The sequence below is a fragment of the Rhineura floridana genome, chromosome 5, assembly GCF_030035675.1.
Source record: "Rhineura floridana isolate rRhiFlo1 chromosome 5, rRhiFlo1.hap2, whole genome shotgun sequence".
Taxonomy (NCBI): Eukaryota; Metazoa; Chordata; class Lepidosauria; order Squamata; family Rhineuridae; genus Rhineura; species Rhineura floridana.
This window is the reverse complement of record NC_084484.1, coordinates 60373517-60392184: the sequence shown is the minus strand read 5'-3', so window position 1 is coordinate 60392184 and position 18668 is coordinate 60373517. Positions and strand designations below refer to the sequence as shown.

The 18668-nt window shown below is 42.6% G+C and overlaps 1 protein-coding gene across 8 annotated transcripts in view; it reads right to left on the bottom strand.

Moving 5' to 3' along the window:
* MGAT4A (alpha-1,3-mannosyl-glycoprotein 4-beta-N-acetylglucosaminyltransferase A) overlaps nt 1–12299 on the bottom strand; it is a 112835-nt gene extending 100536 nt beyond the window's left edge. For 7 of the 8 annotated variants that reach the window (XM_061626893.1, XM_061626895.1, XM_061626898.1 and 4 more), the window contains exons 1-2: nt 12012–12201; nt 3646–3965 (exon numbers count right to left, since the gene is read on the bottom strand). In XM_061626893.1, the coding sequence (XP_061482877.1) occupies nt 3646–3739 (94 nt within the window). In that variant the 5' untranslated portion in view covers nt 3740–3965; nt 12012–12201. The other variant, XM_061626894.1, reaches the window with a different exon arrangement.
* Nucleotides 12300–18668: the final 6369 nt, after the last annotated feature.

Below are 18668 nucleotides of genomic sequence, written 5' to 3'. Positions count from 1 at the left end.
ACTTTGGCAATGGGAGAGAAATCAAAGAGCCTATCAGACTACACAAGGCAACGTGCCAAATCATTACAATTTGAAGCAAGGAAGGCAGGTTATACACACATACACACAGTACTTCTACAAGCCAAACATCTTATTTACTTATATGAATTTATAGCTAAGGAAAGCTGCTTCTATAAAATACTAGACCCCAAATGAATCTATAAAGCAGACTCTTTCCAGCACAACTTTTCCCTAATTTGAGGTAAGCTGCATACCAACAATAAAAATTCTGTGTGGAGAGTCCACCTCACGCTGAGAGTTCACCTCTGAGCAGAAGTTTTTGACACTTGCCTCCATCATATTTAGAATCATATCCAAAAAAATAATTTTGAAAAGCAAACTCGTGTTCAACTTTGACTCTTAACAGAGTAAACAGCATGCTTCTTTCACTGTAGTCAGCAGCGTTCTCTTAATGCAGAACTATGATGCAAGGCAGGATGCAATCGTAAGTGGCAGTTACTTAAAGATAAGCCTAATCATAGTAGGACCTACTTTCAAGTAAAAAAGCACAAGTTCAGGGTACAATGTACAAGCTACAATGAATTATTTTGAAACAAGGCTCCAGAAAACAGGTCACCAATGGCAACCAGCCCTCCCCCTTAAACACTCCTTCCCTTATATTAATGATGAGCAAACTGAAGGGAACAGTGAAGGAGACCTTTTTTTGCTATGTATTGGATGGAGTCTGGAGAAGCTAGGAAACAGCAGGAGTCTCTAAGAGACTACTCTAAGACATGTCCTTCCTACCTTCTCCAAACTAGAGTACAGAAGAGAGGAGAATGTCTTCCACTGAAGTCTCTACATGTGCCAGAGGGGAGGTGGTTAGCAAGCACAATTAATGGCTAGCTAGCAACGGAACACATACAAAAATTAAAACCATATTATATTTCCTTTGGAATTTGTCCCAATCCCAATACTGCAGAACATTGGGGGAAGAACCCTCCAAGGCTTGGTATGACAAAGTACGAAAAATCCTAGTGACAAATATATTTTTTCCGAAAAGGACATTGAAATTTCTCACATTCCAGTAAGTTTCTAGGAAAGTTCTGCCTATTTGTATCCTTTATAGCCAGGTGGGAGAACTTGTGGCCCTCCAGATGCTGCTGAACTACAGCTTTCATCAGCCCCAGCTAGCATGGTCAATGTATTTATTTATTTAAAATATTTCTATCCTACCCTTCTACCCTACAATAGGGCACTCAGGGCAGCTACAATAAAATAGCACACATATATAGTAAAATAGACAATAAAAACACAAACATTACAGTAAATTAAAATGCATAAAATACAATTAAAATACATAAAATGCATTATGCCTACACATACAAACATATGTATATATGTGCATACATGTATAAGAGAGTGAGAATAAAAGAACTTAAAAGATAAAAATAAAAGATAAAAAACTTTAAACAGTGTCAGGCTGACCTATCAGTCCCAACCAAAGTCTCTCTGGAAAAAAATTGTTTTTACAAGTTTCCGGAAGACCATCAGGGAGGGACCAAAGTGGGCTTCTTGGGGCAGGGAATTCCAAAATCTGGGAGCCACAATGTAGTCCAACAACATCTGGTGGACCACACATTCCCCACTCCTGTAGTTTCAACCTTTGTATACAAGAAAGACAAACTGATGTTTTACCATGATGCTCAATCTATGAATATAGTTTTAAGGTCATCTCTGTCTATAGGTTCTGGTAATATGCAGGACTCCTTTGTTCACTCTTCTGAAGAAGCATTTGAACTCCGTGCATGTTTACTCAGAAGTCAGTCTCAACTCCTTCAGTAGGGCTTAATTCCAGGTAAATGTACATAGGATTGGCTTGGACTACAACTTTAACGATTGTGCTGCAAGTTTTGTTGTGTTTTATGCAAGGCTTCTAACTGTTCTCTATTCAGATTGCACAGTTGTGTCCTATACTGATACAAACGGGTATTTTTTTTCTATAGAAGACATCTCCCCTTTTCCAAAACAGAAAGGGATAATGTTTTGGCTAGGATAATTTATTTTCATTGTGCCTTTCAAAAGTAGGTGTATTTTTCCCACAGTGGCAACTGGCCACTGGTCCAAGTTGGATCATACAGAATTCTACCTTTGTACTAAAACAGCAGAAGTGGCAAGCTTTGAACAAATGTTTGCTGTTTTCTTTTATTTGCTTTCTTATTTGAAGATGTCCTCTGTTGGTATCACTGAAATGCAAAATGACCCAACATGGCTGTAACCTCTGACACTGTCATAGAGAACACCTTTGGAATGCCAAAGGGAGGGCAGGAACAAGCAGTTGTTAGTCCTCATCAATTCATTAGCACTATTTCTTTTCCTATTTTGGTAAACCACAACTGTGGGAAGGTATTTATGTGGGCTCGGCTTAAATGTTACTAGTATATTTCATTTTAATGGGGAACCCCAACATTGTTTTCTGGGGGGGGGAATGAAAAAGTAAACAAAATGAGAATACTGTTTCTACTTCTCAAGAGAATATTATGGGATAGTCTGTTGGCCTTGCCTACCCACCACCACACTAAAGAGGCCAAACACATGATATCCTGTATTCTCTGAACAATTTAAAATGGAAATGGACTGCCTTCAACTCGATCCCGACTTATGGTGACCCTATGAATAGGGTTTTCATGGTAAGCGGTATTCAGAGGGGGTTTACCATTGCCTCCCTCTGAGGCTAGTCCTCCCCAGCTGGCTAGGGCCTGCTCAGCTTGCCACAGCTGCACAAGCCAGCTCCTTCCTTGTCTGCAACTGCCGGCTGGGGGGCAACTGGGCTCCTTGGGACTATGCAGCTTGCCCACAGCTGCACAGGTGGCAGGGCACGTTACTCCTGAGTCACTCACTGTGGGGGTGATCTTTAGCTGGCCCTTGACACCCAGGAGACACAAGCGGGGATTTGAACTCACAGACTCTGGACTCCCAGCCATGTTCTCCTCCCCACTGTGCTATACTTACTGCAGCTCAAAATTGAAGTTATTCGGGGATTAATTTTTTTATCATGCAGAATCAGGAAACTCAGTTGTGCAGGACCAGACCTCGGTCATTGCAAAGTTAAAGGATAGAGTTGGAAAGTTGAAATCCTATATTTGTAGGATTAACAGAGCTTCCCAAGCATAAATGAAATAAAAATAAGTAAAATCCATTGCATTCTCATTTAATAAAAAAGTGGGGGACCTTCTATCTTGACCATGTTCAGATACATATTGACAGAAAACCACACACTTCATGGAGACAACAATGTTCTTCTAGGAGATAGAACTGAATCCAGACGTGATCAGATGTCTCTTTCAGTGTTTTTGTAAAGCCATGAAATTGTGTACCAAGTGGTACGATTCTGGATAGAAACAGTCAGCATACTGCATGTGTTATTAGCCTAAATAAAGGATGGGAACCTGTGGCCTGAAAGTTGTTGGGAGTCCAGCTCTCATCAGCACCAATCTATATGGCGAATAGGATAAGGATGATGGGAGTTGTAGTCCAACAACATCTGGAGGGGCACAAGTCCCTACTCATGTCTAAACATCTAAAAAAGCCACCCCAAATTATGTTAATCTCAACACATGTCACAGACAAAGTTGCATATTTCTTTTCAGAAAAGATGTGACTTACCTTTTCCATTCTGCCATGCTGTGTACCAAGACAAACTAAGGAAAGATGTGATGAAAATTAATGCGGTGGCCACAGTTCCATTTCGGAGCCTCATCTCATTTCATCATGGCTTATATTTGGCTAACAGTCAAGATTTAAGTTTTGTTTGCTGGTTTGAAGCCCGTATATTCCAACACTAATGCGACTCAGCCAGGAGTAAAGAAGAATGTGGTATTGTCATTTCCAAATAACTGTAGAACCAGCAGAGCAGATATATCACTGGAGACTGATGATTTCTCAGAAGCTTTTGAAGAATTTACCCTTCATTATTTTTCTACTCCCTAAACATAAAGGAAGAAATTAATTTCAGACTAAAAATGAAGAGAAGTCAATAATAAACCAAAGCACATAACGCAGTGGCTAAGAGACTGAGCCATGAATTACAGTGGTTCAAATTTCACATCTGCCATGAATTTACTATATAGTCTCAGGCAAGCAACTCTCTCAGCCTCAACACCACCCCTTACTCTCATGAAGGCTTGTATTTTGTCTAATTTACAGGATTGTTTTATGTATTACTGACAACGTACATGTTTATGTTTAATTAATTAGACATTGATTATTTGAGCAGTCACACCGTGTAATTTATTATTTATTTCTAAATATTTGTATTTTACTATTTCATTTAAAAATGTCAACGCAATTTACAACAAATAAAAAGCCATACAGAAAAAAATATTTAAAATACAGTAAAAACAAAGGTCAACTGTTGCAGAGGGAAAAATAATCTTCTAAATTGCCTGGATAAGCCTGACAGAACAGAAAGGTTTTCAGCAGGCGTTTAGACTAAGTTAAAACAGAAGGCGCCTGCTGAATCTCTGTTTGCAGAGCATTCATTAGAACTGGGCCAATGACACCTAAGGCTTGATTTCATGCCAATGTTAAATGAGCCTCGCTAACTTGGGGGATGACCAAAGCCACTCCTGCAGATGATCAAGCTAGGATAGAAGGGATTAGGCTGTCCCTAAAATACCCTGCACTTAAGTTGTTCAGGGCTTTGTAAATTAATTCAAGGACTTTGAAACTAGCTTGGTAGTGGATGGACAGCCAGTACAAATGCTTTAAGAGTGGGGTGACATGTCAGCCATGTGACCCCATCAGCAGACTGGCCACCACATTTTGCACAAGGTGAAGCTTCTGAACCAGGGCCAAGGTCAGCCCCGCGTGCAGAGCATTGCAGTAATCCAGCCTCGAGGTTACCAACACATGGACTACAGTGGTCAGGCTATTCTGGTCCAGGAACAGCCGTACCTGACGAACAGGCAAAGCTGGTAAAAAACACTCCTAGCTACAGAGGATACTTGGGCCTCTAGTGACAAAGATGAATCCAGGCGTACCCCTAAGCTATGGACATGCTCCTTCAGAGGAGTGCAACCCCCTTCCAGAGCAGATAACTTGCTTATCTCCCAGAAATGAGGCTACCCAAAGAGCCTCCATCTTCCCAGGATTCATTAGCCTTTATCCAGTCCACTACAGCATTCAGACACCAATCTAGAGCATTTGCAGTCTCTCCTGATTCACATATTATGGAGAAATAAAGTTATGTGTCATCAGCATATCTGCTGACACCTTTCTCTAAAACTCCTAACAACCACTCCCGATGGAGCACTAGGGAGACAACAGTACCCTGCAAAACCCCATAGCACAAGTGCCAGAGGGCCGAGGAACATTCACCTACTGTTACTTTCTGGACACGGCCCTGAAGGTATGAGGAAAACCACAGCAATACAGTGCCTCTGATACCCATCCCACTGAGTTGGTCCAGGAGGATACTACGGTCAATGGTATCAGATGCTGCTGAGAGAATGAACAGATGTAGCAGGGTCACACTTCCCTGTCTCTCTGGTGATAAAGGTCATCCATCAGGGTGACCAAGACTGATGCTGTTCCAAAACCAGGTCTGAATCTAGATTGTAGTGGATCTAGATAATCAGTCTTGTCCATCTTCTCCACCACCTTTGCCAAGAAAGGGATGTTGGCAACTGGTCTATAGTTGTTACACTTCATTGGGTCCAGTGTGGGCTTTTTAATAAGTGGCACACCATCGCCTCTTTAAGGGCATGTGCATCACATAAAAATGTATTTACCATACCAGTGAGCCATTCAGTCATCCTACACATCAGGGATAGGGAACTTATGGTCCTCCAGATATCATCGGGCTTAAACTCCCATCAGATCCAAACAGCATGGCCAATGGCCAAGGATGATGGCAGCTGGAGTCCAGCAACATCTGAAAGGCCAGAAGTTCCCCATCCCCGCTATACATGTTTACTCAGAAACACATGCTATCAAGTAAGTGCTAGGGAACTTACTCTCAGCCTAAAGCACTATGTAAATGTTTAGTAGTTCGCCAAAGTTGCCATGCTTGAGCATTCTAACCTACCAGGCATTCAGAATTAATGCTTATTATGTAAACGTGATAGGTGGAAAGTCACCTTATGGTGAGTATCACTTTGAATAGCAAGAGAAAAATCCTGCGTTAATAGTTTAGCAAAGAAGAATTGTGGACATTTTTTAATTTGGATCCAGACTAAGCTAGTTTTACTTAGGTCCCATGCTAGATGACATGCAGAAAAGATTTCTCTAAAGAACATTACAGTGAAATGAGAAAGCAGAGCAAGAACATTTCACATGGCAAAACAAAAACCACTGACCTTGGATCTCCTGGCCAGTGGTGAATGTCAGAATGTGGTTGCTTTTAGCTTCGTAGTCTCAGGTCATATACATGGGTTTTTTAAAGGTACTAAAATAACTTCAATATTTAAAGTTTTCTACATTTTAATGAAAGCTTATTTCTACTCTAGCTTGGTTTAGTGTCGGTGTTGTTTTTAATTCAAGCAGTCTGAGAGAACCAATCAAGTGACAGGGCTACAAAGCCTAGACTATCAAACCTTTGTCTCATTCTGAGCATTTCTTTCAGATTCTTTAAAACAGTTGCTTTCCTCCCTTCTGCGCAAAACAACAATACTAGTACTATTAACTGGCATATTGTAAGGTCTAAAAAAATGTTCTTTTAAAAAAGATGTACACCCCCTTCCCGAAAAAGTTATGAAAATCCAGTGAATGAATATTATGAAACAAGTACCACACTGTTCAATGGTGCTGTGATGTCCCCAGGGTCACCCACAAAGGCTTGTCCCCTGGTGGTGCCAAATGTCAGCCCCCCAACTACTCTACCAAGTCCAGAAACTCTTGGATGAGACTGATTATCTGGATCCATTTCAGTCAGGTTTCAGGCCTGGTTTTGGCATGGAAATAGTCTTGGTCACCCTGTATGATGACCTCTGTCAGGAAAGAAACAGGGGGAGTGTGACTCTGTTGATTCTCCTTGATCTCTCAGCGGCTTTCAATACCATTGACCATGGTATCCTTCTGGGAAGACTGGCTGAGTTGGGAGTGGGAGGACTGCACGGCAGTAGTTCCACTCCTACTTGGTGGGTTGGCTCCAGAAGGTGGTGCTTGGGGAACATTGCTTGGCACCCTGGACTCTCCAGTTCTGTCCCCCACGCTGTTCAACATCTACATGAAACCATTGGGTGCAGTCAAAGCTCCATTGAGCTTTGGAGTGAGTTGCCATCAGTATGCTGGTGACAGACAGCTCTATTTCTCCTTTTCATCTTCTTCAGGTGAGGCTGTCAATGTGCTGAACCGGTGCCTGGCTGCAGCAATGGACTGGATGAGGGCTAATAAACTGAGGCTCAATCCAGACAAGACTGAGATGCTGCTAGTGGGGGGTTCTTCTGACCGGATGGTGGATGTCCAACCTGTCCTGGATGGGGTTGCACTCCCCCTGAAGGAGCAGGTTTGTAGCTTGGGGGTTCTCCTAGAACCATCTCTGTCACTTGAGGCTCAGGTAGCCTCGGTGGCACAGAGTGCCTTCTATCAACTTTGGTTGGTGGCCCAGTTATGCCCCTATCTGGACAGGGATAACCTGGCAACAGTTGTTCATGCCCTGGTAACCTCCAAGTTAGATTACTGCAATGTGTTCTATGTGGGGCTGCCTTTGAAGACGGTTCGGAAACTGCAGCTTGTGCAAAATGCAGCTGCCAAATTGGTAACAGGGACCAGACGGTTCGAACATATAAAACCGATTCTGGCCCGCTTGCATTGGCTGCCTGTATGTTTCCGAGCTCAATTCAAGGTGCTGGTTTTAACCTATAAAGCCTTACACGGCTTAGGACCACAATACCTGATGGAACACCTCTCTCAACACGAACACACCTGTACGCTATGCTCAACATCCAAGGTCCTCCTCCAGGTGCCTACTCGGAGGGAAGCTGGGAGGCTGGCAACAAGGGAGAGGGTCTTCTCAGTGGTGGCTCCCAAATTATGGAATGATGTTCCTGACGAGGTGTGCCTGGTGCCAACACTGTTATCTTTTTGGCGCCAGGTCAAGACTTCCCTTTTCTCCCAGGCATTTTAGCATGTGTTTTTAAAGTGCTTTTTTAAAATGTGTTTTTAAATATGTATATTTGTTTTTAATGTTTTTAATTGTTGTAAACCGCCCAGAGAGCTTCTGCTATGGGGTGGTATACAAATGCAATAAATAAAAAAATAAGTCCAGGCTTCCCTTAAAATGCCTGCTGCTGCCACCTACTGACATACAGAGAACAGCAGAAATCTCCTTTCATATCCCTACTCAAAGATATCTACACAAGACATGTGGCGTGAGATATATTTATCTTAGAATCCACCCAGACCAGAACAGTTAACAAACATACATTTACTTAAAGAATGTAACATCCAGAACAAGTAATTTTATAAAGACTTTCATAGTTCTAATATCCTATCCTAACTTACTCTTCCCGTTAACAACTCTGCTAACTCTTTTACATGTGCTTTAATTCTCTCCTTCTCCTTTCCCTCCATCTCTCACAGACATCCTCTCCTTTCAACTGTCAATTTTCAGCCAACACTCTCTGTCACTCACTCACTTAACTCTGCACAACATTATATCCCATTTTGCTGCAGTCAGTCATTATTCTATTCATTCTCTCACAGGTGCTGATTCCCTAATAAGGGCAATTAAGATTGCAGCCTAAGATAATTTGAAACAAATGGTGCACTTGAAATTGAAACCTACTAGAAGAGCTGTAACAAAGTCAAACATTTTAAATGTTAGAAGCTGTTACTGTTTCATAAACGCTTCTGAGATTAATGGCTACAATAGCAGATGTTCATCCTGATCAAGCAATGAAGACTCCCATGTGGAAGACCACTGGATCAATTCCCAAATACACAAAGGAAGGCTAAGCTCTTCATCATGTGCTGCATGTGCCTGGTTGATCCAGGCTGGATTCAATCCCCATGCATATCCCTTAACAGATTTTCAGTAGAGTTTTAACAGAGAAATAGCCTGCTTGAAAGGGGAACTGAATCTAGGTTCCCTTTATGCAAACCAAAGGATCAGTGCTGTCAGCATTAACTGTGTTTTGCACACCAGCCCTTGCTCACAACAGTACACAAGAATCTGACGGTCATTTCCCATTATAATTTTGATACAGTAGCTGTGCTGCTTTGGCACAATGGTAAGGAGAGATAAGAGACAAGCAAACAAGGTAAAAGATAAACACAGATAACTCTGGCACTTCAATGAAATTATAGCTAAAAATTTTTAAAAATCTACAAAGTACAAAGAATGTTAATATTTTAAAGAAACATTTGTTAGCGGCTTTGATTATCCAGCCACAAGAGTGGCTGTATACTATAGCCAGCATGGATTTTTCACATTCCATAACGTTAAATTGAAAATACTCCCCATGTCATTCTGCTTCTCATAAACTCATTTCAAAACAAAACCTTGCAAAACTTATAGTCCTGAACTCAGAAACACTTGCTTAACAACCCTCTAGATTTCATGGTGATACACAAAACAGAGATAATCAAGAGTTTAAAGTGTAAAACAAGAGGAAAAAATGCAGACCCCTGCTGGACTTCTTTCTGTCAGAGGTCTCATAATCTGTTGAAATTCATTAAAAATCAGCAGTGTTCACAGAGTACCTGTAATCCTGTTACTGACCTTGCCCCATACTCTGACCTTCATCTTCTGCAGTTTAAAGGTTAAAAAAAATGCCTGGCTGATTTTTAATTAATTTAAGAAATTTAGCGCTGGAGTCAATATAAGCACAGGCATTCTCAGTAAGAACCAAGTGTCAAGTATTCTAAAAGCTAGACTCACAGCTGTTTGGCTGGACTAATCAGGGGACCACACCCATGCCAGACATTTATTTCACTTCAGACAGTCATGATTTCCCCCAAAGAATCCTGGGGAGTGTAGTTTGTGAAGGGTGCTGAGAGTTGTTAAAGGCTCCTATTCCCTTGACAGACCTCCAGTGGCCAGAGTAGTTTAACAGTTAGCTCCTCTTCTGGGGACTGTAGCTCTGTGAGGAGAATAGGGCCTCTCCTAGCAACTCTCAGCACCCTTCACAATCTACACTTTCCAGGATTCTTTGGGGGAATCCATGACTGTCTAAAGTGGAATAAAGGTCTGGTGTGGATCTGGCCAGGGACAGCTTTGGTTTAAATTTGGGTGGGAGACTACATGTGCCTGCTGTAGAATAAAAAGGTTTGGAAATCCTGAAAAACTGTGATACTATTCACAGTGTTTTCCTTTTGGAAAGGAAAGGGGCTTTCCCTCTGCCCAGTGCCCACCTGTTCTCCTCCCTCCCCACCCCTCCCCCCTGCTCCTCCCCCAGGTCAGTTTCACCTATCCTAAGCATGATTACACAGGAGTAAATCCCACCGAACTCAAAAAGCATACAAATGATCAAACCTGCCCCCCTCCTCTCCCCCTACCCTTCCTCCTACTCCCCTTCTATCCCCACAAGGTGAGTTTCACCTATCCTAAGCATGATTTCAGGGGAGTAAATCCCATTGAACTCAATAAGCATGCAAATGATCAATCCATTCTCAGCAAACTTGCACAGGATCCCATTTCTTACCTCCAGGATTAAAAAGCTGAGAAAATCACTAATAGGCAAAAAAAAGTCCTTACAGTTTAAGAATGTATCTATAGCCAACAGATATTCCTATCCAACTTTAAAAAGGAGGGAAACTGGGCAGCTATAGTGAATGCACCAGGGGAGCAGGAGACCAGACCTCCTCTCTGAGATATTGTACTGCCCTACAAATTTGTAAAAATACAAACACAATTTGGGTTCGTCTTTCACAGTCCAATCCACTTCCTGTGTAGCTTGGAAGAATTTGGTGATGTGCCTCTGAGCATACAGTGAATTAGTGAATTACCTTTTAGATGGAATAACTAAGACAGAATTATCTGAAATAAACATCCACCCTTTTCATTTCACAGTGCACTCACCCTGCACACTATCATGTTTATGCCAACTCCTTCCCTTGCATGCATACATGTACATACACACTTGGAATATAGTTGTCTTTTCCTCACCCAATCTCATTACAGCTGCTTTCTTCCTCTCTTGTATGCAGAGTACACTCATCTTCGTCTATTCATACCTCCATATTTTATACAGTCCACCCTCTTTCCAGAACATATATTTTGTAGGGACTATATATACTGTCAGGCTGGTGATGTCTCTCCCCCCCCCCAACATATATGAGTCACATAGTGTATTCGTGCATTTTTCCCTATAGGGCAAACGGTCCCCACGAAGCAAAGTCAGATACAAAGCAGGCTTAGCCCTCATGGTGCCAATGCGCCTGCCCCCACCTTTCTGCGATGGTACATCGATAGCGGCAGTTACACACATCGCGAGTTTGCCCGTGTGGACGGCTTCCCACATACACAGACGCAGGATCAAGCATTCCCTCTCGCCACCTCGGCTCACCATCAGTAGGTCCTTCGCCTGCCTCTCACCTCAGTTCTTGTCTCCCCTCCCTCTCATGCCCACGCCTGCATGTACACACATGCACAGAGAGATCGCTGTCGCATTGCACAGTCCATTTACTCCAAAACAGTCGTCTCCCCTCGGCCGGCTTTGGCAGGACGAAGCTGGAGAGCCGGCTGCACCAAGGAGTGCCTGCCGGCCTGCATCCCTCTCTCCTCCGCCATCCAATCCCATACCCACCCCATGCCAACCAGTTTTTTTGTCTGCTCCCGTCACAAACACCTTCACCAGTTATCACCATCACCAGTTATCACCACCACCGCTACGCCCCGCTTTCAGGCAGACGCGCTACTAGCAATATCGACACACTACACTGCAAGCCGCTCTTCAACCCACGTCAATCCGTTCCGGGGCCGCAGAAAACAGCAAACCTGCAGAAGAAGCCCCCAGGACTAGCCAGAGGCTGGAGCCAATGCGGCTTTGGCGGGGCGCTACTTCGACCTCCCTTCCCGCGGCGCTCACCTCACTTCCACAGGAGCCGCCCTTCGCTTCTGCAGGAAGAAAGCCAGGGGCTCCTCTGGTGGGGAAACTGGGGCGCGCCAGAACCCCGCTCGCTGCCTTTGCCACTGCACAAAAAAGTCTCCACCTCGTTGCACTCTGCCTGCCAGAGATTTCTTGCTCTCAAAGCAACGACTGACTCCAAAGAGCGCAACACTCACCAGCTAGGTTTAAAGCACCCGCCTCCTTTCACCTTATCCGAATTGCCATTGGCCAAGCCAACCAGCAGGAGGAACCAATTATTGCCCTGCATTGGAGGCACTTTCCAACTGATGGGTTAGTCAGATGTCAATCTTACCCTTCAGGGTTTTATATAGAAATCTCGCGAGTTTTCTTTGCCGTCCGACGGTTGTGTGATTGAGTAGTGTGCGAGGAGGTCTGTTGGGTGAAGCAGAATCCGTTTTTTCTTTTCTAGGAGCACCTGGCTCCAATTGTTGTTGGGAAAGTTGTGGTGCTAGGAAGGGCTAGAGTAGGGAGAAACTGAAGCTGTTTTTTGGGTGAGTGGTGTGTGTATGTTGTGAGTGTAATGAAGGAGGATGGAAGAAATGCTGCCATCTAATGTAAGGAAGAGTAAGGGTCATGCGGAAGAGGGGTTCGAGAAGGAAGTGCAGGAAGGGATTCAGGCTAAAAAGAAGAAATGGGGACAGCTGGTGGAGGAAGTGGTGTTGTGTTGTTGACTTTACTCAGGGAAGGAAGAGAACAGGGTATTTTGTTGTGATTAAATCAGTTGCACAAGATATAAAAGTAGATGTGAATCCGGTAAAGTTGGCAGAGTGGTTAAAGAAAGCTGTTGGGGATATATTCCAGGCGACGCATGCAAGGAGGTGATTTATTAGTGGAATGTAAGAGCAAGGAACAGGCTGATAAAGTGTTAAATCTCAGGATTTTAGGGAAACATAAAGTTACTTTGTCCACTACCTCGTTTTCTCACTGAGATGCGGGGAGTTGTAGTAGTTCTGCTGGATGTTTCTGAGGCTGATATTAAGAGGTCTTTAGTGGGAGCAAGAGTTACTCAAGTTAAGTGGTTAATGTTTAAACGTGATGGTGAGAGTAGTCCATCTACTAGTGTTTTTATTTCTATTACAGGACAGGATCTCCCAGAGCGTGCATTTGTTGTATATCAGGCTTTTAGGGTTAGACCTTACATTCCCCCTCCCTTTCGTTGTTTTTGGACATGTGGCTGCTGTGTGTTGGGGAGGTATTCGATGTGGAAAGTGTGGTGGCCCTCACTCACTTGATCAATGTGATGGTTCTTCTTCTCCAGTATGTTGTAATTGTGGGGGAGCTTATAGTCCAATGTTTAGGGTTTGTCCAGGGGCTCAGAAGGCCTGGAATATTCAAGCCATGAGAGTGAAGTTGGGGGTTTTCTATGCAGCAGCTGTTACTCGATATAAGGAGCAGAATAAAGTGACTGATAAAGTTACTATGTACTCCTTAGCCTCCCCACTGGTTGATCCTGTATCTGGGCTACATAAGGGGGTGGAAGATGCTGGTTTATTACTTGTTAAAAAGGAGTGGTTTGTAGCTTTTATGGTGGAAGTAATTAATTGTACTGCTCAAACTCGGGGGGGGGGGACTGAAAAAATATTGATTATCTTGAAGGCTGCTGGAAGGTTTCTGGGAGTGGAGGATTTATCCATGGGATGGATTTGTGAATTATTAGGAAGCCTTGAGGGTTAATTGCTTTAAGGATGTTAGATTAGAAAATGTTCTGCTTTTATTAGACTCTTTCAGGCTTGCAGGATATTTGCCTTTATTATGGATAGAAGTTAAATGTCTTCAGAGGGAAATGGTTATGGAATGGCAACATTGGTGGGAACTGAAATTATGGGACGTAGAGTGTTTTCTTTTGTCCTGTTTTGAGTGGTTTTTTAAATATTTAATCGACCTGGTTGAGTGCGACTAGTTTGACTATTGTGTGTTTTAACAGGACACTGTGCAGTTCATCCTAATTTTTTAGTATAGGGTGAGTGAGTTTGGATATTTGAGATATTTCTGGGGTGTGTAAAGCGGTAGACCTTATTTTATGGGATTGTTTGATATATAAATGACAGCTTGTGTATGTGTGTTTTGTTTCTTTTTTTTCTGTCGTCAGTAGGTGGCAGTAATAGGGCCTTAAGGCCTTGCTTTGCCATAAAATCCCATAGGACGTTTTCTTTCCCATTCTGTTGATAGCTGAAGTAGGGAGTTGCAGAGTTGTGCAGCCCAAGTGTGTTTTCTTGGAAGTAAGTCCCACTGAGTTCAATGGGACTTTCTTCCTGATTAAATGTCTATAGTGCTGTAGCTATGGTCTGTGGATGAAAGTAGGTGCCTGGTCCCACCATTTGAACAGCAGAGCACAAAAGAAAGAAAGAAACTGAAGTCTGCTGATCTTGGGTTTGCAAGGCAGCAATAGACCCCTTGGCATCTTTGGTCCAGAGATCCTTGATTATGTCACATTAGTCTCCTTTTTGATTTTCCTGTCCTGTCCTCCAAGATCTTTAGCTAATATTATGTATGCAAAGTAGCATCTGAGCAGAATTGGTTCTTTGGGTACTTCGAGACAGAGGTTTATTATCAAATTGGTGCTGCTCATGTATGTAAGTTTTTCACACCACCCATCAAAGTGCCAGCCCATTTTTTTTTACATATGTTCTTATAATGGAAAATCCATTTCAGTAAAAGCAACCCATTATACATCCTCAGTCATTGCTGATGTTTTTCATGACGCTGACAGTGATACTTCTGTATTGCCACAAACCTACTTCCCGTTGGTACTCACCTGAGCACCAGCTAGCCATTTTGTTTCTGCCAGCACAAATGAGAGATGTACCTGTCAATGTATCAATGCATGGGGATTACCTTGAAGACTGTAACTGCAGTACATACATCAGAACTTTTTAAATTTTTAAACCTAATACAGAGATCTTGCACAGATCTCTGTATTGATTTTTAAAAAACACCAAATAGAAATTTATTTTGATTATTCAACCATACATATTGTTGGAAATAATTTAAGGAACAATCTAACATACTTAAACCCTTGTTTATTTCAATTCATGACTGATGTTGATTTTGCTTGTTCATTTGCTTTGTTTTCTGTTCCCCCCCCTGTATTTTATACATATTTTTAATTGCACATATTTTTCATAAATTCTGTCTCTACCTACTCAGTAATCAAGTAAAAATGCGAGCAAATGTGCCTGAAAGGATAGATCCCATAAAAACTATGAGGTATAAGTCTGGATATGAGAGATGACCAAATGAAAGACAGTAAAAACAAACCACCAATCCAGGCAAAAAAAGGAGGGGGTAAATTGAAGTTGTCCTTTCAACACACACAGAAAGCACAATCCTCCATTTTGCCCATTGTGATGGACAGCTAAGGGCCAGCAATGCTTGCCTTTGTGCTCTTGTGCACTTCTGGTGGGGAATACAAAAGTGTGCATGCACAGCTACAGAAATACTTGCATGCAAGCCCAGAATGGGAAAAGGTAGTGGAGGGGAAGGAAGTAGTGACTGAGTGGCGGGGCAGAAAACACAGCACAGAAACATTATATCAAGATCACCCTGTGATGGGTGGGGAAACAGCAAAACACTTACCAAAAACTTAAGACAGTCACATCCACACCACACATTTAAAGCACATATATACCACTTTAACAGTCATGGCTTCCCCCATAGAATCCCGTATATTGTAGTTTTCCCATCAAAGAGCTACAGTTCCCAGAATTCTTTGGAGAAAGCCATGTGCTTTACATGTTTGGTGTGGATGTGACCTAAAAAATTGAGTATATGGATGCTCATGTGCCAATAGGCACATAGAAAAATCTGATCAAATGACCCCATTACCACATAAAGTCCCCATATGGAAGTACCCTTTATAAAGGGGAGGAGGGAACCCCATTAAGTCATCATTTTGATTATCTGAACATAGGGACAGGCACTTCTGTGGGGCTCACTCAAATTATAGAGGGAAGCAGTCAGTGTCTTCCAAAGAACATTTGGAAATCCAACCTGAAATAAAAATATTACAATAAAGCAGATGCCAAGAGTATTTTGTAACAAACTATCTAAAGGCACTTTCTATGACGGGGAAAACCTCTGCACAGCATGTGTGATGAGAATAATTATTTGAAAAGGTTAAACTCTGCAAATCGCTCCTTTGTTTTTATTGGAAATATTACAGGTTTTGCATTCTTAGAGGAGACCTGATGAAAACATCTACTTTTTACAGTCTAGTTGAGCCATATTTACTGTTAAGCAAATCGTGTTGATTTTAATGGAGTTCATTTCCAAGCAACTCCCACTGAAATCAGCAAGATTTGAATAATAGAAAAGGTTGAACTGGACTGCAAAAATAGGTGCTGTGAGAGACAGTTCCAAGTCTGCATGTTTAGGACTTCAGCCTTATAAAATCACACATGAAGCATTTGTTGTTATGTGCCTTCAACTTGATTACAACTTATGGTGACCCTATGAATCAGCGACCTCCAATAGCATCTGTCATCAACCACCTTGTTCAGATCTTGAAAGTTCAGGTCTGTGGATTCCTTTATGGAACCAATCCATCTCTTGTTTGACATTCCTCTTTTTCTACTCACTTCTATTTTCCCAGCATTGTGAATCATGCCTTCTCATTATGTGTCCAAAGGATGATAACCTCAGTTTCATCTTCTAGTGCAGTGGTTCCCAACCTTTATGAGTATGGGACCCCCCTTTATAAGCTGAAATTTTTTTGTGACCCCCTCCCCCCAGGGAGGCAGGCTGGCTGCCAGGAAGGAAGGGGGAAAGCAACCTTTCTTTGCAGGCTTGCTTCTTTTTGCTTCACAAAAAGCCCTCTCCTCTCATTCTAAGTAAGGGCATTGCCAGTAGCGGCAGTGCAAAGAGACAGGAATCAGTGATAGTAATCCCCTCTTCTTCCTGGTAGCCCCACCCTCAGCCTCCTTTGGCATCTGCCATGTATTTTATAGGCAGATGCCTGCCCTTAGTGCACCTGAAAGACGCTCTGGGGCTTCAGCAAAAGGCCTCCCCTCTCGTTTGGAGCAAGGGGGAGGTGTCATCTGCAGAGCCAGTGGAAAGCAGACAGTGTCAAGGGAGTGAAGACTTTTTTTAAAAAATTAATAAATAATTCATTTCTTTACTGTTCATGGCCCCCTCTGGATTACTTCGCAGCCCCCCTGGGGGTCCTGGCCCCCAGGTTGGGAACCACTGTTCAGGTGATAGTTCTGGTTTAATTTGTTCTAACACCCAATTATTTGTCTTTTTCTCAGTCCATGGTATGTGCAAAGATCTCCTCTTTTATATGAGTTGATTTTGCTTATCTGCTTTTTTTCACTGTCCAACTTTCACATCCATACACAGAGATCGGGAATACCATGGTCTGAATGATCCTGACTTTAATGTTCAGTTATACATCTTTGCATTTGAGGACCTTTTCTAGTTCTCTCATAGCTGCCCTCCCCAGTCCTAGCCTTCTTCTGATTTCTTGACTATTGCCTCCATTTTGGTTAAAGACTGTGCCAAAGTATTGATAATCCTTGACAAGTTCAATGTCCTCGTTGTCAATTCCTAGTTCTTCTCTGTTCCCTACTTTGCATTCCAGCCCCCTATGATTATTAGAACATCTTGCTTTGGTGTGTGATCAACTTCCCCCTGTACTTCTGCATAAAATCTCTCCAATTCCTCTTCTTCTGTGTTTGCCATTGGAGCATAGACTTGGATGATGGTTATGTTAATAGGTTTCCCATTTAATCTCATTGATATCACTCACTCAGACCTTGTGTTGTAGCTCCTAATCGCTTTTCCTACATCACTTCTCTTTATTAAAGCAATCCCGTTTCTTAATTTCTCATTTCCTGCATAAAATATTTTGTAGTTGCCTGACTGAAAATGTCCCATTCCAGTCCATTTTAATTCACTCACACCAAGTATTGTAATGTTGATGTGTTCCATTTCTTGCTTGACAATAACTTTCCCTGGTTTATGCTTCTCACATTCCACGTTCCTATTGTGTGTGTCGTATAACTCCGGACTCTCCTTTTGCATCTGTGTGTGCATCGGCCTCTGGGCTTCCTTTCGGCTTTGACCCAGCTGCGTCATTAGTCACAGCGCTACTCGTACTTGTCCTTTGTTCTTCTGTAGTAGCTCAGTGAGTGCCTTCTGACCTGGGGGTCTCATCTTCCAGCACTATCTCGTGTTGCATTTTGGATACTCTCTTCATAGGGTTTTCATGGTTAGAAATATTCAGAGGTGCTTTATCATTGCCTTCCTCTGATTAGAGAGAAACTGAGTGAGGAGGTATGGAAGTATTCCCTACAAATGCTTTTTGGGTGAAAGGAGGGCCTTGCATGGGAATGTTTCACACACAAACAAAATGCAGGCAAGGAATATAGTGGCTGACAAGCCCAGCACTTCTTTTTTGCTGTCCTGGGCAATTTAAGAACATACAAAAAGGAGGTCGGTGTTGGCTGCAATGGGCTCTCCTGAGCCGCAGCATTTGCCCCACTGTGCTAGCTGCCAAGGCCAAGCCTCTTTTTTTAATGGCACCAAAGCCATTAAAGCAGCTGATTAGAAAGCGGTTGTGGACAGAGAGCAAATGCAGTATTAAAAGGTAAGACAGTGCATGGAGGGGTATGTATA